The sequence below is a fragment of the Megalobrama amblycephala genome, linkage group LG6 (assembly GCF_018812025.1).
Source record: "Megalobrama amblycephala isolate DHTTF-2021 linkage group LG6, ASM1881202v1, whole genome shotgun sequence".
Lineage (NCBI taxonomy): Eukaryota > Metazoa > Chordata > Actinopteri > Cypriniformes > Xenocyprididae > Megalobrama > Megalobrama amblycephala.
The window spans coordinates 10,851,492-10,871,854 of NC_063049.1; the positions used below are offsets into that span (position 1 = coordinate 10,851,492).

At 36.7% G+C, this 20,363-nt stretch overlaps 1 protein-coding gene across 6 annotated transcripts in view; it reads left to right on the forward strand.

Annotated features, from left to right (window-relative positions):
* fmnl2a (formin-like 2a) overlaps positions 1-20,363 on the forward strand; it is a 114,667-nt gene that overhangs the window by 55,438 nt on the left and 38,866 nt on the right. For all 6 annotated transcript variants that reach the window (XM_048192924.1, XM_048192928.1, XM_048192926.1 and 3 more), the window contains exons 4-6: positions 577-653; positions 10,276-10,359; positions 11,450-11,605. In XM_048192924.1, coding sequence (XP_048048881.1) covers positions 577-653; positions 10,276-10,359; positions 11,450-11,605 — 317 coding nt within the window. The remainder of the gene's footprint in view (positions 1-576; positions 654-10,275; positions 10,360-11,449; positions 11,606-20,363) is intronic.

The following is a 20,363-nucleotide window of genomic DNA, read 5'->3' on the forward strand; positions in this document are numbered from 1 at the left end:
TATTTAGCAGCTGACCTCGTCGATCTCTCTCTGTCTTTTTTTTTTAACATCTCTTTTCCAGATAAATTCCAGACATCACAATAAACATTCAGGTCTTTCAAAGTAGACTAAATTACACATTGACCAACAAAAGGTTTTTAGTTTTATCTTAAGTGAAATTTCTGCTTTCATATTATAGCTTTTATTTATAGAGAAATTAAGTTCTAAAATGCCAAACATTATTATATTAAGTAATATTGATTAAGGTCTATATAATATATTCTTACTTTGTATTAATGTTTTTGTCTTTCGGAAAATAAATGTATTTGATTATTATTAAATCAAAATATAAGGTTTGAACCAAACCATAAATACCATTTGAAAAGAAAATAATGATTTTAAGTTTGTCCAATGTATCATTTTTTTTTAAGTTTAGAGGAGGCATGTGTGACTTGTTCTTCATTTGCTATTTATTTAATCCCATTGTTGTCTAGAAGAAACAAGTGCGACATTTACGAGATTTCTTTCTTGTTTTTATTAAGCCTAATAGATGAAGGCTGCAATAAACACTTTTTTTTGTTGTTCTGTCTTCTGCAGAAGTTCAGGAGGAGAGTGCAGGAGTCGACGCAGGTCCTGCGGGAGCTGGAAATCTCATTACGGACCAATCACATCGGGTGAGTTCATCTGTGTGCATGTGTGTTCATTAAATACTGCTCACGCTGGAGCTGTGATCACTGTTCTGAGTAACACAGACACACTCCTGAAGGAAAACTGTAGCAAAGCCCTCATGTAAGATGAATCGAAACTGAAATAAAGGTCTTTTGTCTGAAGCAGCACATGCACCAGCCAAATATTCCTGACTGAACTTGTCATATTTCTGTCCAGGGGAATTTTGCAAGATTGCCAACCGATAAGTTTTATGGAAATCTCTACACAACCTAATCAGTACTATTCTTACAAGTACTCTGAAAATGTTTAGAATGTTTACTACACTGCATACAGTATACCCTCACTGGCCACTTTATTACGTACACATTTTCAACTGCTTGTTGACGTAAATATTTAATCAGCCAATCACAGCGCAGCAACTCAATGCATTTAGGCATGTAGACATGAAATGTGTTCAACTTGAAGCAGCACTATGCAGACCGATAGGTGTATGACATCAAAGTAACGTGAGAGCGATTCAAAAGCATACAGAGCCATCTGCTCTCTAATCTCTCTACTGGTACTTTGGTGTCATACACTGATCGGTCTGCACAGTGCAGCTTCATGTAAGACAAATCTGATGTCAAGAAGATATGTTGAAGTTCAAACTGGGCATCAGAATGGAGAATAAATGTGATTTAAGTGACTATGAACATGGTTGTTGGTGCCAGACGGGCTGGTCAGAGTATTTCAGGTTTGCTTTTAATACCAGAGGTCAGATGAGATCTTTTAGAAAAGAAAGCAGGACATTGGGACTCTTTTTAAATAACAAGAGCTCATGTGTAACACTGTGGAAAAAACAGCAAGACGTGGTGCAATGGTTAAAAGTGCTATAGGTTCATAATAGTATTATAATGATTATTATAATAATTTAAAAAAATGTGATAAATATTACTGTCCTGTAGAGTTTAGCTCCAACCCTAATGAAACACACCTGAACCAGCTAATCAAACTCTTCAGGATCATTAAAAAAAAAAAAAAAATCACAGGCCAGGTGAGCTAAAGAAGGCTGGAGATGAACTTTGCAGAACAGTGGGTCCCCAGGAGCAGGGTTGAAGTCCTAGATAGTAGATCAATGCTTCTCAAAGATATCCTGGAGGAATGCCGTCACTACACATTTTGGATGTCTCCCTCATATGACGATACCTAGGCAGCTGACTTGTTGCCTCGCTGCCTTATCAGGCAATGACTTGTAAGGCAGCATTTGTGCATGAAGGTACCTCACAAAACTGATTTTAAACACACATCTGAGGCAGTGGAACAGTTTAATGATCTACATAAAATACCATGAGCTTTGGTGAGAACTAAGCAAATATTTAATTACTACACTAGTAATTTCTCACAAAAAATGTCATCAAAAGTGGAAAATTTTGTTTAAAAACGTACATTTACACACAAACTGACCAACAAAAGCAACTTTATTTTTCTAGCTCAACTGTCACAGAATGGAAAGCACATGATTATGGGATATCAAAGGCAGCAAAGGATAGGTTAAGCTCAAGAAGAGAAACATGATACAATAAAATAGGCCTGCAAGATCAATCAAAATAAACCAGAATCACTATATGGCACAATAGTGCGATTATCAAGACTGCGATTTAAAAGCAGGAACACACCAAGCCGACGAACTAGTGGCGACGAAAGCAGACTGCGGGGTTGGCACACGTTGGTAGCGTCTGTGTCCAAAGTTGCCCTGACACACCAAACCGACGCTCGACAGCTGACAGCCAAGTAGCACGTCCATTCTGCGCCTGCGTAAGATGAAATGCCTTTCCGAACCACCAGGTGGCAGTAGCTGAACAGCCAATCAGAATGATCAGATGGCCCAACGGACCGACGAGCTCCGACGCCGTTTCGACATGTTGAAAAAGCTGATGAGGACTAACTTCAGCCAACGGTGAGGAACACACTGAGAAAACTTAGTCGGCCGACAAACAAAAACTGCCAGACGGCCAACTGTCGGCTTGGTTTGTTCCTGCCTTAAAAGGTTAGTTCACTCAAAAATGAAAATAATGTATTAATTACTGTCATCAATTAATTACATGCCGTTCCACACCCGTAAGACCTTCGTTAATCTTCGGGATGCAAATTAAGATATTTTTGTTGAAATCCGATGGCTCAGTAAGGCCTGCATAGCCAGCAATGACATTTCTTCTCTCAAGATCCATTAATGTACTAAAAACATATTTAAATCAGTTCATGTGAGTACAGTGGTTCAATATCAATATTATAAAGCGACAAGAATATTTTTGGTGCGCCAAAAAAACAAAATAACGACTTATATAGTGATGGCCGATTTCAAAACACTGCGTCATGAAGCTTCTGACCGTTATGAATCTTTTGTGTCGAATCATGATTCGGATCGTGTGTCAAACCGCCAAACTGCTGAAATCATGTGACTTTGGCGCTCCGAACCGCTGATTCGACACAAAATATTCATAACGCTCCGAAGCTTCATGTGTAATGAATCGGGACATGACGTGGGATCCAAGTGCAGGCTTTATTAAGCAATGTTCGTGGTCAAATAGGCAAGGGTCAAACAGTGGCAAACAGGTACAGCGGGGACAAGGCAGAATTGTGGTCGTGGAACAGGCAGTAGATCAGGGCAGGCAGATATCAAACACAAGTCCAAGACAGAGCAAATAATCCAAAGGGCAGGCAGCAGAGAACCGAACACGGGAAACAGACAGGATCAGTAACAGGCAGACAAACAGAATGATCAACGCTCAGAAATGCAAACCGTAGTAATACAAGACCTCGCAAAGTGTGTGAGGATGTGAGTGGCTTAAATAGTCCAGATAATGCACTGCAGCTGGGTGTAGTGATTATTGAGTGGTGGAGTGAGTGCAGGTGATTGGCAGGGAGGATTATGGGAAATGGAGTCCGGGAATGACTGGAACTGTGACATCATGAAGCAGCGTTTTGAAATCGGCCATCACTATATAAGTGGTTATTTTGTTTTTATGGCACACCAAAAATTGAACCACTGTACTCACATGATTTCAACAAAAATAGCTTAATTTGTGTTCCAAAGATGAACGAAGGTCTTACGGGTTTGGAACGACATGAGGGTGAGTAATTAATAACATTATTTTCATTTTTGGGTGAACTAACCCTTTAATTAAATAAATGTATTTGCTCCATGTTTCAGAGTGAAGCATGGCACTGTGTTCTTACATGCGAACACCTCATGATCTGTCAGAGTTTTCAGCGTCTGAGAGCGGCTCGGTTCACAGTAAATGCAAGTTTAGGTCGCTGTGACATGCATTTGGGGGCATAGCATGCGCCAACCATCTTCCCCTAATTTCAAAGAGAAGTGCTTATCAACAAAAAGAGAAGCTTGCTCTCTGCAGTATTCTGTCAAAAAAGTTTTATGGTTCAACATTTGAAAATGTAGAAATTAACCCCTAAACAGGCAAGGGTGGAAAATGATCGGCAAAAAAATCATTTAATGTCACTTTTTTACAGTGGCCCAGTAGTGCACAACACAACGAAATTAAATAAGCAAACATAAGTTCACAACACAACGGAAACAAGCCACAACACAACGAAATAAAGCCACAACACAACGGAATAAGCCACAACACAACGGAATTAAACCACAACACAACGGAATAAGCCACAACACAACGGAATTAAACCACAACACAACGGAATAAGCCACAACACAACGGAATTAAACCACAACACAACGGAATCAAGCCACAACACAACGGAAAAGCCACAACACAACGGAAATGCTCCCGACCACTTGGGGGCTCTCAGAGCTAGGTAATATTACTATTCCTTGCCACTGTTCTATAAAGTCGACAGTTTTACAAAGATATCAATACCATGATTAGTTTTAAGTATGTAAGCATTGTATATCGACATGGTATATTAATTAAAAATCAACTACGTTCACAATAGCTTCATATTTATACTTGTGAATGATTTGACGCGATACCACGGCGCATGATAAAGGGAACATCCACCAATTCCACCAAGTGGTTAAAACGTATAATTTGTATTCATTAAAATTACTTTTAACATTTAAAAACAGACATGTTCAAATTCCAAAGGTTGTTAGTTCCTGTTGGTAAGACTGACAAGCTTTGGAATTTGAATATATCATGCGCCGTGGTAGCGCGTCAAATCATTCACAAGTATAGGCCTAAATATGAAGCTATTTTGCACGTAGGTGATATTGAATTAATATTTCATGTCGATATGCAGTGGTTACATACTGTTTAAACTAATCGTGGTATTGATATTACTGCCGACTCTATAGAACAGTGGCAAGGAAAACTAACTTTACCGAGCTCTGAGAGCCCCCTAGTGGTCGGGAGCATTTCCGTTGTGTTGTGGCTTTATTCCGTTGTGTTGTGGCTTTATTCCGTTGTGTTGTGGCTCGATTTCGTTGTGTTGTGGCTTTATTCCGTTGTGTTGTGGCTCGATTCTGTTGTGTTGTGTCTCGATTTCGTTGTGTTGTGAACTTATGTTTGCTTTTTTAATTTCGTTGTGTTGTGCACTACTGGGCCACCGTACTTTTTATATCATCTGGACTTACGTAAAACATAAAGGAATTTTTGATATTTTTGATATATTGGATTTTATGAGTGGTCTTTCCCAGGATACGTTGCCCTATTAAGGTTTAAAAAAAGACAAAGTCATCGTTATTCCTATAAAATGCAAAATATGCTGCATGTACAAAATTGATTTGTCAGGAATGTATGTCAGGGGATACAGACTATTCAAAATGTGGTAAATAACAGCATGAACAACATATAACTTAATTTTCTTTTGCAGCATATTAAGACAATGTTCACAATTAATATTAGCATTTGTATTGCTTTTTTACTGAAGAAAAGTATGATTGATATGTTACTACTTTCTGCACAGAGATTCTGAGATTTTGTGAGACCTGAAAATCGCACACCCTGTTGCATGCTGGGAACTAGGATTTACAGGAAGTGGAAAGGCTGACGGAACTCAGGGAGGTCAGGAAAATGTCACAACAGGAAAATGGGAAGATGTGATATTCCAGTATCAAACAACACACACTCTTTCCTTGCCGTCCCGTGTTATTATAGTTTCATTATTTCAAGGGCAGTCCAGACCAGACAAACATACTGCCAGAAAGCCAGAGCAGATAAACATACTGTATAGAGATTTAGCTACCATATGGTACTAAACTAGATTACATAAATGATCTAGCTAATCTAGATGAGATAAGGCAGTATTGTCTGCTCACAGAGGGTTTGACAAACACAAAACACTACAGTACCACAACTCTTGTCGCTAGAGTTTCAGATCTTTTCCTTTTTTTACAATGTTACCACCATTTGTACTGTACATTGTTAAAGCTATATTTTAAGGGATAATGTACAGTCAGCTCAATTAAAAAAAAGAACAGAGTGCAATATTTGACTTGCAATGCCATGCAAAAATCCAGCATTGCTTTTCACCAGCATAAGGTATGTTTTACACGCTGGGACCAGCATGGGATATTGGTTGCTGGTTTGCTGGTCCCAAGTATGGGATGCTGGTTTGCTGGGAAGCGGGTATGCTTGGTTGACCAGCATATGTTGTCATTTGAGTGCTGGTATCATCCCAGCAAGACCACAACAAAAAAAACGTATGTGTTACATATTATATTTCTTAATGTGTGCTCATGGTTAGATAAAGGCCAGGACAAATTTCCAATTAATTTAGTAAAGTATTTATTAAAGAAAAACACTTGTTGCAGGTTACATGTTTACTTGTACACAGCAAAATCCAATCTATAGAGAGTAAAAGTAACACTGAAGCAATGTTGCAGTTTGTGAAATGAAGTAGATTCACTCTACAATTAATGATTGACCATTAGTGACAATCACCTGCAGTTAACAAGCAGAATCACTGAAGAAAAGAGGAACAACAAGAACTGAAAAAAGGGAAGAGGCAAGCAGGAACACAACAACTACAACTGACTTAGAGCCACACAGCCTTTGATGACATCAACTTCAGATAAAATAAATCATATCTCATCAGAGGATGCTTAACTTCAAAAACAGCATTACCATGTTAACTAGGGGTGTGACGAGACAAGACGAGACTCGAGATTGAGTTCACAAGACGAGACAGGATTTTTACACACTATTTTTAAGAAATCCTCAATTGAAATGTATTAACCAACATCAACAATGAGCAATATCTTTGCTACAGTATTTATTAATCTTTGTTTATGTTAGTTAATAAAAATAGTCATTCATTGCTAGTTCATGATAGTTCACAGTGCATTAACTAATGTTAACAAATGAAACCTTATTGTTTGTGCTTAATAAGATTAAGAGAAAACTGTTATTCATTTTTTGGTAACACTTTGCAATAAGTGCAACCATAATCACACTCTCTCAATATTCAAAGTGCAAATAAGCCCAAATTTTTCTTTGATACAGAGCTAAGAGATGGTTACAACTACACTGCCCAGCCTAAAATAGCTTTCATATTGAGAGATATTTGCATTCATCAGGGAGCCGCTTTCAAAATGCGGGATATTGAAATCGCGTTTGAATGCGCCCTCGCGTTTACTTTCATTTTCACGATTGCGTGTAACTCTGTAAATATGGAGCGGCGGCAACCGTTATCCAACTGAATTAAATGTTTTTTGTTTAAATACAAAGCAAAACGACATTGGAAGCGTAATGTAAACGTAGCAGTGGCATATTCTTTCCCAATCATCCTAACACTCTGTCATGGCAATATCACGAGACTACTTTTCGCCTCGACGAGAAATCTCGTCACATTTTAGTCTCGCGAGATCTCGTGACAAGAGATCTCGTCACACCCCTAATGTTAACTAATTACAAACCAGTTTGTCTTTATTTCTTTCAAATAGTACATTGTTGAAGTCTGTTTGATGTCGCCATTATGGTGATTAGTGTTCCCTTTAGTTGGGCACTTGGCCCTTGACATTGGTTAAATTAATTCTTTCAGCAATTGTCGAAAGTGCATGCTATTACTATTGTCTACAATATTTCATACTTTTGACTAAAATTACTTTTACTATGTGCACTTTTTGGAGACATTGAATGACAGCTGGATTTTGACATTTGCGAGTTCCTAAAGTAAGCATGAAAGTCTTTAAAAACAGCAACTTTCAAAAACAATTTTGAATTTTCATTATTAAGTTGTTTCACTTATTTCATTATTAAAAGTGCTCTAAGTGATGTCACGCGTTTTTAGGCCAAAACATTTTTTGTCACATACAGCAAACATCTCCTCACATCATCCGCTAGCTGCCTGTCCCCTGAACACACTGTAAAAAAAACGCGGTCTCTGTAGTCGCCACAAGCTCCGAAAACGGCAATAAAAACAAACTGGTGCAGTCTGGACCACGAAACAATAAACAGTGCTCCAGCCAATAACCGACAAGAATGATTTTAAATGCGCGTTCATGACTGTTTCAGGAAGCACGGAGGGGAGGGGGAGGAGGAGGAGGAGGGAGGGTCTAGCTAGCCTCTGTTTTGTTTGACAACACTTCGAATGTCAACAGGAAGTTACTCCACCCAGGATCACTTAGAGCACCTTTAACTGTACCATTGAAAGAGCTCTTCTCATAACCCCTTTCATTGAACAAACTGCTTAAAATTATGTTGTCATTGTTTTTTTGGAATGTACACAAACGTTTTCAAACTGATTTGTGTACAGATCTTTTGAAACAGGAGACAAATCCTTTGATCTTTTGAAAAGTTTTACCAGTTTGATTTTTTTCTTTATTGAAAACTGCAGATGACAATGGTTAATAATATAATCATAGTTAAAACAATTCAATTCAAGTATTCAATTCTACTTTCAAAAGAGGGAGCAAAAGAAATTACAAAGTTATTATTATTTCATACAATAAATCATGTTTTAATTTTTTTATTGTTTTTCTTTAGACAATTAATATGTTAAATATAGAAATGTGCAAGCAAAAACAATGCTGGTCCCCAAAACACTGCTTGCATACAACTGGCCTACTCACACTCAACAAGACCATGCTGGTGAATCAGATTTGCTTGAGAACAGCATGACTGTGCTGGTTCGCCAGCTAGACCAGCACTATACAAGCACTAACCAGCACTGTAACCAGCACGGAATTCTTTCATACTGGTTTATGTTGGATTTTTCAGCAGGGCAGGGTTGAAAAGCACTGCTGTATGATTCAAGCCTCCATTGTAGAGAGTTGCATCGCATGTTACATGGTCTAAATGCAGTGAATTTTGCACTTCTGTAACTGAAGCTGAATGTCTTTTTCCATGTATCGCATTAGCCATGGTCCCACATCAGCTATATACCCTCTGGCTCCATCTGCTTCAGTAGCCAGTAAACTATTGGTTGAGCTGGAAAAAGACTGACAGATCACTTACAGATGACATTTAAACTGCCCTTATTATGCTATATGTCTATTACCATATCAGAATTTCAGCTCCAGAGTCTTCCTCAGCACTTGTATACACAGTGATATGAACAGTAACAATGTCGACGGTTTTACCGTATCAATTTCAGCGCGAGTCCTCATTCTTTGGAAGTGCGTGCGATCTGGATTTGCTCTTGCAGCGAAGAAAACAGCATCTTCTCAACATGTCGACAACACAAACCAAACTCTTCCAGTCTCAGCTACAAAGTTTGAAGGCGGGTCAAAGTAGACTTTATTTGTGGCCAGTCAGTGAAACCATAGTCTGGCATTATGCAAATGTGTTATAAACCTATGTAGGTTCGTCCAGCAAGTATAAGACTGGAATTACTGATGAGTGACGACTCATTTCAGGCAGTTCAAAATTAGTTCTTTCTTTTGGGAAAAAAAAACAACCAATTAACAATAACTCCATTTATTGTGGACTTTGATCTTTGAAACTTTGCAGACCTTTTACATTCACAAACTGCTATATAACACACTTCAGGAAAGGTAACATCCAAATAAGCACAATAGGGGCACTTTAACAATATGATCTTATGGGCTAGTTTCAAATTCTTAGTTGCCTCATACTGATCCTATAACTACATTAACACATACGGTATGAGTCAAACTGTTTATTAGAAAATGAAAATAAGAAATAGAAACATAACTAATTTTGATTTCAGAATTCTATAATCTCAACTGTGAGGTTTTCAGGTCCTGGCCTATTTTTCACTGCTAAGAAAAGGTGAAAAGCAGCTTTTGATCTAGGATCCTTGCGGTCTTTGTCAGTGTGTATGTGTGTGTATGTGTGCGGCATTCTGGGATGTCTCTGCGATGTCTTTGAAGTATCTCTCATTGCTGTTGCTCTGAGGGAGAAATCCTTCTACATGAAACCTTTGCTTTCAATCTCTGAACTGAGTTGAAGCTGTTTTTTTAAGCTACTGAGACGCCGTTCCATTATACATATTTCATGATGTCTGTCTCTGTATGAAAGTGCAGTTTCTGAACACTGGAACACATTGCTCTGTAGAGTCTCTTGGATTGTCCACTGCATGATTAAAGATATTATAGTATAACAAATAGTGCTGTATGATAAAGAATAGTGATATAAAGATATCGTCACATTAACACAGTACTGCAACGGTATTTTTTGTAATGCCCTCTCTCTCTCTTTCTCTGTTTAGGTGGGTGCGGGAGTTTCTGAATGAGGAGAATAAGGGTTTGGATGTGTTGGTGGAGTATCTTTCGTTTGCACAGTATGCTGTCACGTAAGTCACCCGTGATTGTACCGAACATGAACACAATGAGCACAATGGCTCCTTTCACTCAGACCGCTGCTGTGTCTGTGTGTGGCTCTGACTGCATGCCTTACTGCTGCTCTGAGTGGACCTGCGTGTGTGTGTGTGTGTGTTAGAGAGTGTATGCAGCCTGTTCACTGAGATCAGATCAAGTCACAAGATCCCATTTACAACAAATCGCACTCTACAACCTGATAAGAAATTATGTTTTAGTGTGTGTTTGGGGAAAAAAAAAAAACTTTTATAACATCCTGACACTCCAATACAACACTAGATACACTAGCTTTCAAAAGTTTGGTACAATTTTTGAATGTTTTTTTTTAAAGAAGTCTCTTATGTTTACCAAAGAAGTCTCTTATGCTCATTATTTAAAATAACTGTTTCTATTTGAATATATTTTAAAATGCAATATATTCCTATGAATTTTCATCATCATTACTCCAGTCTTCAGTGTCACATGATCATTCAGAAATCATTCTATGCTGATTTATAGATTTAAGATTTTTTTGTAACAATGTAAAAATATTTATTTGATCAATTTAATGCATCCTTAATGAATTAAGGTAATAATTTCATAATAATAATAATAATAATAATACAAATTACTGACCCTAAACTTTTGAATGGTAGTGTAACTGGCCAATTCAGTAGACATCTATGATCTCATTTTCTTCATTTGAATTAATAAGATTTATTTTTTATTTATTATTAATATTATTATTTTATATTTTATTAGTTTATTTTATTTTATATTTTATTACAGTATGTTCACTGATATTAAATAAAAAATTTGATATAAGTCATTAATGTCTTTAAAATAATAATTTTTATTATATAAATTTGATGTTTATAGTATTTTTTTTCTAAAACTAAGTATTAATGCAGCATATACTCTTAAGTTTTTTTTTTATTTATAAAAAAAAAAATGGGATTCAAATTTTTGCAATGCGCATATAAGCAAAAGCATATATGGTGAATATATAATCTATTTATTTGAATAATATGGTGTAATATTTTCTCTTTTTGTGTTTTTTATGATGTATGTATTTTTTATTGTCAGGTATGATGGTGACAGTTTTGAGAACAGCACAGATAACTCGGTGGATAAATCTAAACCCTGGAGTCGATCGATTGAAGATCTCCATGGAGGAAACAGCCTCTCGTCAGCTGTCACAGGCAACAACTTCTCCAGAACCAGCAGACATTCAACGTTAAGGTGTGAACACGCATGAACACAAACATCGTTTGTTGTTATTACAGCATAATCATAGCAAATGAATCATACAAGACCCTGATAGTACTGCATCTAATATTTCTAAACTGATATGGTGTGTCCAACTGCAGAGTGTGTACAGACTTCATGTGATTTCTGAAAGGCTCTTTTGTATAGTCATGAGGACTGTAAGACTTTAAATGGCTTAGGAAACTGTGCACCATGACAGAACCAAGAGTAGAACACAATCGACATGTGTCTGTCTGTCTGGCCGCTGACTCACAGCACTGGTTTAGATATTTTTATTCTGATGAGGAACGAGATAACTGACACATCAGCATCATATGAGAATTAATATAGGAACCTCCCTGTCTGTTATTTACCGGCCTGATGACGGGACCGGAGTATTTACACTGAGCCTGAGGGGATCTGTTTGAATGGGTTCAATATGCTAAGCTCCCTGTCATTTGAATTGGATTAAGGTCTAACCCTTATGCAGTAGCTAGAGAATTCCCGATTCTAATTCTGGAATTCTGCTCAGTTGTTGTTTTTTTTTTCTGGGTCACATGTCAAAAGCTTGCAACCTTTCAGTGGAGTTTCTGCTTACGTATGTAGATGCATGTGTCTTCAACAATGAATAAGACAAAGCAAAGCTTGACCCTGACACCAAAGTCTCACCCTCGATGAGCAACTTTTAATTAAGGGAAATAAGGGTGCTTTTTTATTATTATTATTACTATTATTTTACTGGCCAAATATGACAATGGCATTACCAGTTACTAATGTCATTATGAATACTAGAAATACTATTGATAATGTAGTTCACCCTTGCTACATTTAGGTTGTGCACTTAAGGCCCATTCACAAGGATGATAATTATAACTGAGGTTTTTATTTATTTATTTATTTTTATTTCAGTTTTAGTTATTTTAGTACATCAAGTTAAACTAAATTAAAATGAGGAATGTTTCCTTGGCAACTAACTGAATAAAAAAAAATAATTTTGTTAAGTAAAAAAGTTTTATGTTTTAAAGAGGTCATGTATTGAGAAATAAAATTTTCCTTGATCTTTCGACATAAAAGATGTTTTTCTACTATAAAAAATATCCTATAAATTTCAGAACTCAAAACGTCCTCGTTAGGACGTTATTTTTTATTGAAACCAAGCTCCCAAAATGACTCGTTTCGGATTTTGTCTCAGTATGGCGTCGTAGTGCGCCATACTGAGACAAAGTTTTATGAGTAAAATATCTCTAAAGTACATTCATATTTATATTTTTTTTAGCACACCATGAACATGAAATTGTCCAGCCATGACTTCCTGTTCCGCAGCAGTATAAACATGAGGAAACACAAAGGCCAAATTCCCTTAATCATTTATCACAATGAGTACAACCAAAGAATATAGTATATAATATGTGCAGCAAAAGATTGTTGAGCTTCACTAAATAGAAATTGGCTGTAAGAAAATAGCTAAAGCATTGAAAATTCCCATTTCCACTATCAGGGCAATGTTACAAATGTTAGATGTTACAAATCTGCCTGGAAGAGGACGTGTGTCTAAATCGTCCTAATGCACATTGAGGAAAGTTTGAGTGGCACAACACTCTCCAAGGATCACAGTTGGAGAATTGCAGAGGTTAGTTTAGTCTTGAGTCTCAGAAAGCCTAAAAAAATGATCAAACATCACCTACATCCCCACAAGTTGTTCAGGAGGGTTTCAAGAAAAATCCTCTGCTCTCATCCAGAAAAAAACTCCAGCATACTCAGTTGTCAGACAAGACTGGAACTTCAAACGGGACCGGCTTCTGTGGTCAGATGACACTAAAAAAAAGAGCTTTTTGGCAGCAAACCCACCAGATGGGTTTGGTGCACACATGGGTAAAAAGTACCCCATGCCCACGGTTAAATATACTGCTTTAATGTTGTGGGCCTATTTTTCTGCTGGTGGTCCTGGATATCTTGTTCAGATACATGGTATCATGGATTCTATCAAATATCAACAAATAAAAAATCAAAACTTGACCGTTTCTGCTCGAAATCCAATAATGGGCTGTGGTTGGGTCTTCCATCAGGACAATGATCCAAAACAAACATCAAAACCAACACAAAAATGTGTCACTGAGCACAAAATGAAGCTTCTGCCATGGCCATACCAGTCCCCTGACCTGAACCCTAAAGAAAATGAGTAGAGTGAACTGAAGAAAAGAAGCACCAACATGGAGGTGGGAATCTGAAGGATCTGTAGAGATTCTGCATGAAGGAATGATCTCTGATCTCTTATCAGGTGTTCTCCAAACTCATCAGGCATTTTAGAAGAAGACTCAGAGCTGTTATCTTGGCAAAAGGAGGTTGCAAAAAGTATTGAATAAAAGGGTGCCAATAATTGTGGCCAACATGTTTTGGAGAAAAACATTTATTTCATAATGTGATTTCCCCCCCCCCCCACTTTCAATTATTTTCCTTCAATGAAAGATTAGATTTTTGCTAATTTTATGAATTAAAGATCATAAGGATAAACAATTGAGATTTATTTATATAGTCATTTTTGATCATATTTACCAAGGGTGCCGACCACCACTGTAGCTTATAATAAACAGAACATTATTGCCCTTTGATGTAGACACCAATATAGTTATACTTTATAAACAGAATATTTTATTCTTCATAAAGGCTCATTCACACAAAGAAAGATGACTACAACAATAACTATAAAAAAATATATATGTTATTAATTTCTTTAGGTGTATATACATTCTGTGTTCCTCTTGCTGGAATGATGAACTGTGTCACAGGTTTTGTGAAATGAATCTGTGTAATTAATACAGTTGTCACTCTGTCTGCAGTTTGCTGATGTGCGCTCCCATCTGCAACACAAGGCACGTTCTTTTCGTCCTTCAGACAGAGTCTCCTTTCCTCTCCCCTTCACTTTTTCTCATGTGCTGTATTATGGAAGTTACCGTAGATTAGCAGAATGAGTTCAGTTGCTAAGTAACTAGCGGTGTACCTGCGACCTCAGATGCAACTTGCCCTCATATCTTCTGTAAGGCATAATCTCTGATTTCACCTGTTATTTTAAGATGTTTATTCAGATCAGGCTGCTCTGCAGTGGATATATGGATTCACTTTGTTGTTTCTCTCCACTGTAAACTCTGCAGCCAGTGGTGTGAATTTGTGTTCCATAGTTCAGAGGTTCTGCCCACATGTAGTAGTTTTGTTCCAGTGCTTTCCTTCTGCTTCTAGTATTTTGTAGGGTTAAATCGTTTTCTCAAATAATTCTCAAATTTCCATGCCCTCCTGAAGAACACAGACTCATCTGCAATGTCCAAAGTGCTCACAGAAACAAGGGTACGTCTACTGCATTTACTGTTTAGGTTTAGCTCAAAGTTCTAGATTTTTATAGAATACTGTAGACATGAAAAAAATAGTATAGCATTAGATTATTGAGTGTGATACCTACTGTTTATAATATTACTTCAGTGTAAAACTTTCTATGAAGCCTGCATTTTAATCCATTGCCAGGCATAATGCCATAAAAATAATGCAGTATGTTGTATCCTGTCATGAATAATTGTTACAACAGTTATAGTACATAACACTATTTGTGGTTATAAATTTTAAGATGTATAGCACAATGAACACCAAGTTATAATTGATTATATTACAATAGTTATAATCTATTATAAGTCTCATATCTCAATATACAGTCAAACCAAAATTTATTCAGACACCTTGAACATTTCATTCATTAATTCAGTTTATTCACTATAGTTTAAAAAAAAATGGTAATAAAATATGACAAGTTCTCAGAGTTAAACTGTGTCAGAAAAAAATAATCTTAATTATGTCAGATAACACTCAAGCAAAACATGGTCAGGTCAAAGTGTCTGAATAATTTTTGTTTCCAAATGTTTATCAATTTTACTGGTGGTCCACTGTATAAAGAATTTTTTGGTATAATATGTCACAGTTTACTTTATTTTGCTATCCTCACTTACATAAATGAACTATAGTGTCCTGCACCCACTAGTAAAAATATACCAAAAATGTCTGAATAATTTTTGGTTTGACTGTATAAATAAAATATATTTAAAATCTTTTTACATCATGTGAGTGTTTGGGAGTGGTTGTTCATATTTGAGTGTGGCTAATGTTAATTTCCAGTGTGAGCACGTTTAAGCTCACTGGTAACTACTGAAACATTGTAATATGATTTTGCTGATATTACATATACAGCATATGTGTCATATAACCCATTCACAATATCTTATGGCTGTTTAAAAGTAGACTTTATGTAGAGCTGACAAAGACTACTTATAGATACAGTATAACACTTTTAAAGCCTTTTGGAAGTTTAAAGACTGTCTTCAGTCCACTGTTAAGATGTAGTTGGATATTAATGTCAAGATATGAGACATATAATGCAACTATGGGAACCTTAATCCATTGTAATTTAAGTGGATATAACATGGTGTTCATTATCATTATACTACATACACAAATAGGTAGGTAGTATAATGTATTATAACAGTTGTTATGATTATCATGAGATGATAAGGATATATTTTATAAGGCATTATGCATACATTATAATGCTTTATAAATACAGTATTGATAGAAAATATTACCCAAGTGAAGGTTTTTTCAACAATATCTGTGGCATAATGTCAAGTACCACATTATAAAGCTTTTGAATGTTTGCAAGAAGACCACTCTTAAGGTGTAGTAGGATATTATGTAGATGTTAATGTCAAGATATGAGACATATAACTAAAAAATATTCAGTCCCTGAATGATCAGTCCTTTAATACGAGCACTGTTCTACGTGTAAAACACGTAGCTTGGAGGATCAACTTTTGCAACTTCACAAAGAGCGTGTTTAAGCATGTGTGCTTGTGAAATCAACTGACAGATGTGAGTCTCATCGCTCAATTTATAATAATAAAGGAAAACTCATTTGTAGTGATGCACTTCCAATGAAAGTCTTTGTGGCAAAGATAGTCAACCGGGAAATGCATTAAAGGATTAGTTCACTCTAAAATGAAAATCACCCCGAGCTTTACTCACTCTCAACCCACCCTAGGTGTATATGACTTTCTTCTTTCTGATGAACACAATCGGAGTTACATATTCTGGCACGTCCAAGCTTTATAATGGCAGTGAACGGGACCAACGAGTATGAAGCTGAAGAAAGCGCGCACATCCATCATAAACGTACTCCTCACGGCTCCGGGGGTTAATAAAGGCCTTCTGAAGTGAAGCATTGTGTTTGTGTAAGAAAAATGTCCATGTTTAACACGTCATAAAGTAAAATATCTAGCTTCCGCCAGACCGCCTTCCGAATTCAAAGTTTTCCGTAAGTTGAATACAGAAGGTGTTTTGAACTGTGAGAGTTTTACACTTTCTTTGTATGGAAGGTGGTCTGGCGGAGGATAGATATTTTACTTTATAACTTTTAAAATATGGATATTTTGCTTACACAAATGCATCGCTTCGCTTCAGAAGGTCTTTATTAACCCCCCGGAGCCATGTGGAGTACTTTTATGATGGATGGATGCATTTTCTCCAGCTTCATACTCGTTGGTCCCGTTCACTGCCATATATATGCATTAGGATATTTATTAATAAAACTCTGATTGTCTTCATCAGATCAGTCCTTTAATAGAAGTGCTGTTCTTTTATAATAAAATACATAGCTTGAAGCATCAACTTTTGCAATTTTACAAAGAGCGTGTTTAAGCGTGTGTGCTTGTGAAATCACCTGACAGATATGAATCAGGAATACTGTGTTCCAGATGAGCACAGTCATACATCCGGATATATGACAAAGACATTACACACATGTGCTTTTCAATACTCTCTGCAAGAGCTTCTAGGTCCTTGTGATGTTCTGGAGGAAAGAGCTCAGAAGAAAGTAGTCTCACACTCTCACTCAAGTCACAGTTGAAGACAGACCACATCACAGTGAATCACAGTGTTCTCCTGTGATTCAGTGCAGACTAGGGGTGTGTAATATCAATTATAATGTATTCTCTGGGATTATGTTGATAATAATAACTAATTTTTGATTCTAAGTGTGTTCTTATGTTGTACCTTGACTGGTTTAGGCCTGTTGTGGACAGCTGACTCCTAAAGCTTTTCATATTCTTCATATGCTGTGCAGTGGTTAGTTCACAGCAGTGACCGAAATTAACCTTTTCCTTAAGGGGTGAAATTTTCAACCTAAAAATTATTTCCTGGGGCAAAAGGGCAATTTTAACTAACCTTATTTAATAACTAACCTTATTTAATGTATCTTTTATGTCAAATACTCACATTTAATCAGTAAATTTAATTAGAATAATAACACATTATAAGCTTCTACCAATCAACAAAATCCTTTTTTTTTTGTACTGCAGAAGTGACACAGAAGCTGCATCTAAACATTTTTGTTTTTTAATTAAATGATACTTTAAATATGAAACTTAAACCACCAGGAGGTGGTGGGAAGTCACTCGCTGTGTCCAAAATAGAATACTTCCCTACTATATAGTACGTGAAAAACAGTACGCCAAAAGAGTAGTATGTCCAAATACATAGTATTCAAAAAACAGTAGGAGAAAAGTCCCCGGATAACCTATTACTTCCTCTGAGATTCTGAAGTGCACATTCGATGGACACTTTACTATCCCATGAGGCCAGAGGATTTATGAATACCCAACCCTAACCCTAACTGAAACAAAACGCCACCGAAGCACACCAGTTCTGTTACTATTTTCGTTGGAGAAATAGAGCAAAACAGACAATATTGTTTCTAATATCTAACTTACAATATTAACTTCTTGTTTATTAAACTGCTGTATAAAATCAATAGCACATTTGCAATTGTGCTGATATTCATGAAAAATGAGCATGCTTGCTCATGTGATATTCCATAACTATATCATATAGAAATTAGTCTTGCGTAGCCAGACCTTCAGACTGACTGCAGAAGGTCTGGACCAAGGACCTCCCGAGAGGACATTTGACTGGCATGTAACGCAACCAAGTTCACAAGTTCAACCAATCACTTTGTTCCGTGTCATGTTTAGGGCGTGAAAATGTAAAGTCGATGTCCCTGCAATATCAGACGTGGATCTTTACATTATTAATTCAAGAACATTGTGCAAGTTTACTGCAACAATGGAGCCGTGAAATTCACATACTTTTCAAAATCCAGCATTTAGTTGATCCCGATAAGCGCTTGTAAACACGACCGCGTTCTTCTTCCACAAGGGAGTTTAGCGCCACAGCATTTGTTTCCAGGTGGACCGTTAAAGAACGCGACACGCGTCTCCCGGACATCCTGTAGAATTCAACCAACCAGATAACGACTTTGAAACTCCTGAAGTGTTTCCAGCTAAGTGTTCCTTATGCATCAGACGTTCAGCCAACGTTCAGTAGGCGTGACGTCTGAGGCTAAGGCTATATAGAAATATACTGTAAAAGCGTGCACTGTCAAGGCGTGTTTTTGTTTGTTTGGGTTTTTTTGCAAATTTAATGACATTCAATAAGTTTTTCATTATTAAAACAGCAGTTATGATATTTTCATAGACAATACGTATCGCACACCGCTAGGGCAGGCAAGAGTGTTCATGTTCCAGTGTGTGATACTGAATGAGTTCTCAGCATTGAACACAAACCATTGCCCCAGGCACTGCTGCTGACATATTGCATTATGCGTTTGCTGTGTGTGTGTTTTCAGAAAATCACGCCCAGCTCGTCTTGTGACAGTCCTGAAAAAGAACTGTGTGCCCATTGTGTTAGTTTGTGTGTGTACACCTCCTCTAGTCTATTTGTGTGTGTATTTGTGTGCCTATTTAGATTTCTATGTTTGCATGATTTTGTCCAAGTATATTTGAATGTCCTTATTTATCAGTAATTGTTAGTAAAATGTATATGTGTATATTTTATACCTGTTTGTGTGTGTGTTCTTTGTGTGCATCTGTTGCTTTGCATCTCTGTTCTCACACATAAAAGCCTTTGGCTTGGGCCCGATGGCTGGCATGCATGTCAATGACACTGCCGTTGTGTTGTGGAGGTGATATGTGTGCACAGAGCGCTTTAACTGCTCTAAAACAATGCGACTCCTCACACATCACACGCAGCAGTCTTCAATCACACAGATGCTGCTGACAGACCTAAACACAGCACTATTATCATTTAAAGATGCTCCCACAAACTGCAAGTGTTTTCTTGACTGTTTCGGTATGAGAATACATGCTCTGGTCCTGCTGTTTAGTATTGATTTGATTCAGTCATGTGACTCTAGATCAGGATATGATGCTAGATTAGACTATCTGATCAAATGTAGTTATTCCTCTTAATGAATAGTTATAATATAGTTACACTACCATTTTTTTTTTTTTTTTTTTTTGAATGAATACTTTTATTTAGAAAGGTTGCAATAATTTGATCAAAAGTGACAGACATTTAAAGGCATTTAAAGGGTTAGTTCACCCAAAAATGAAAATTCTGTCATTAATTACTCACCCTCATGTCATTCCACACCCATAAGACCTTCGTTCATTTTCAGAACACAAATTAAGATATTTTTGATAAAATCCAATGGCTCAGTGAGGTCTCCATTGCCAGCAAGATCATTTCCTTTTTCACTGCCCAGAAAGGTACTAAAGACATATTTAAAACAGTTCATGTGACTACAGTGGTTCAACCTTAATGTTATGAAGTGGCGATAATACTTTTTGTATGCCAAAAAAACAAAATAATGACTTTATTCAAC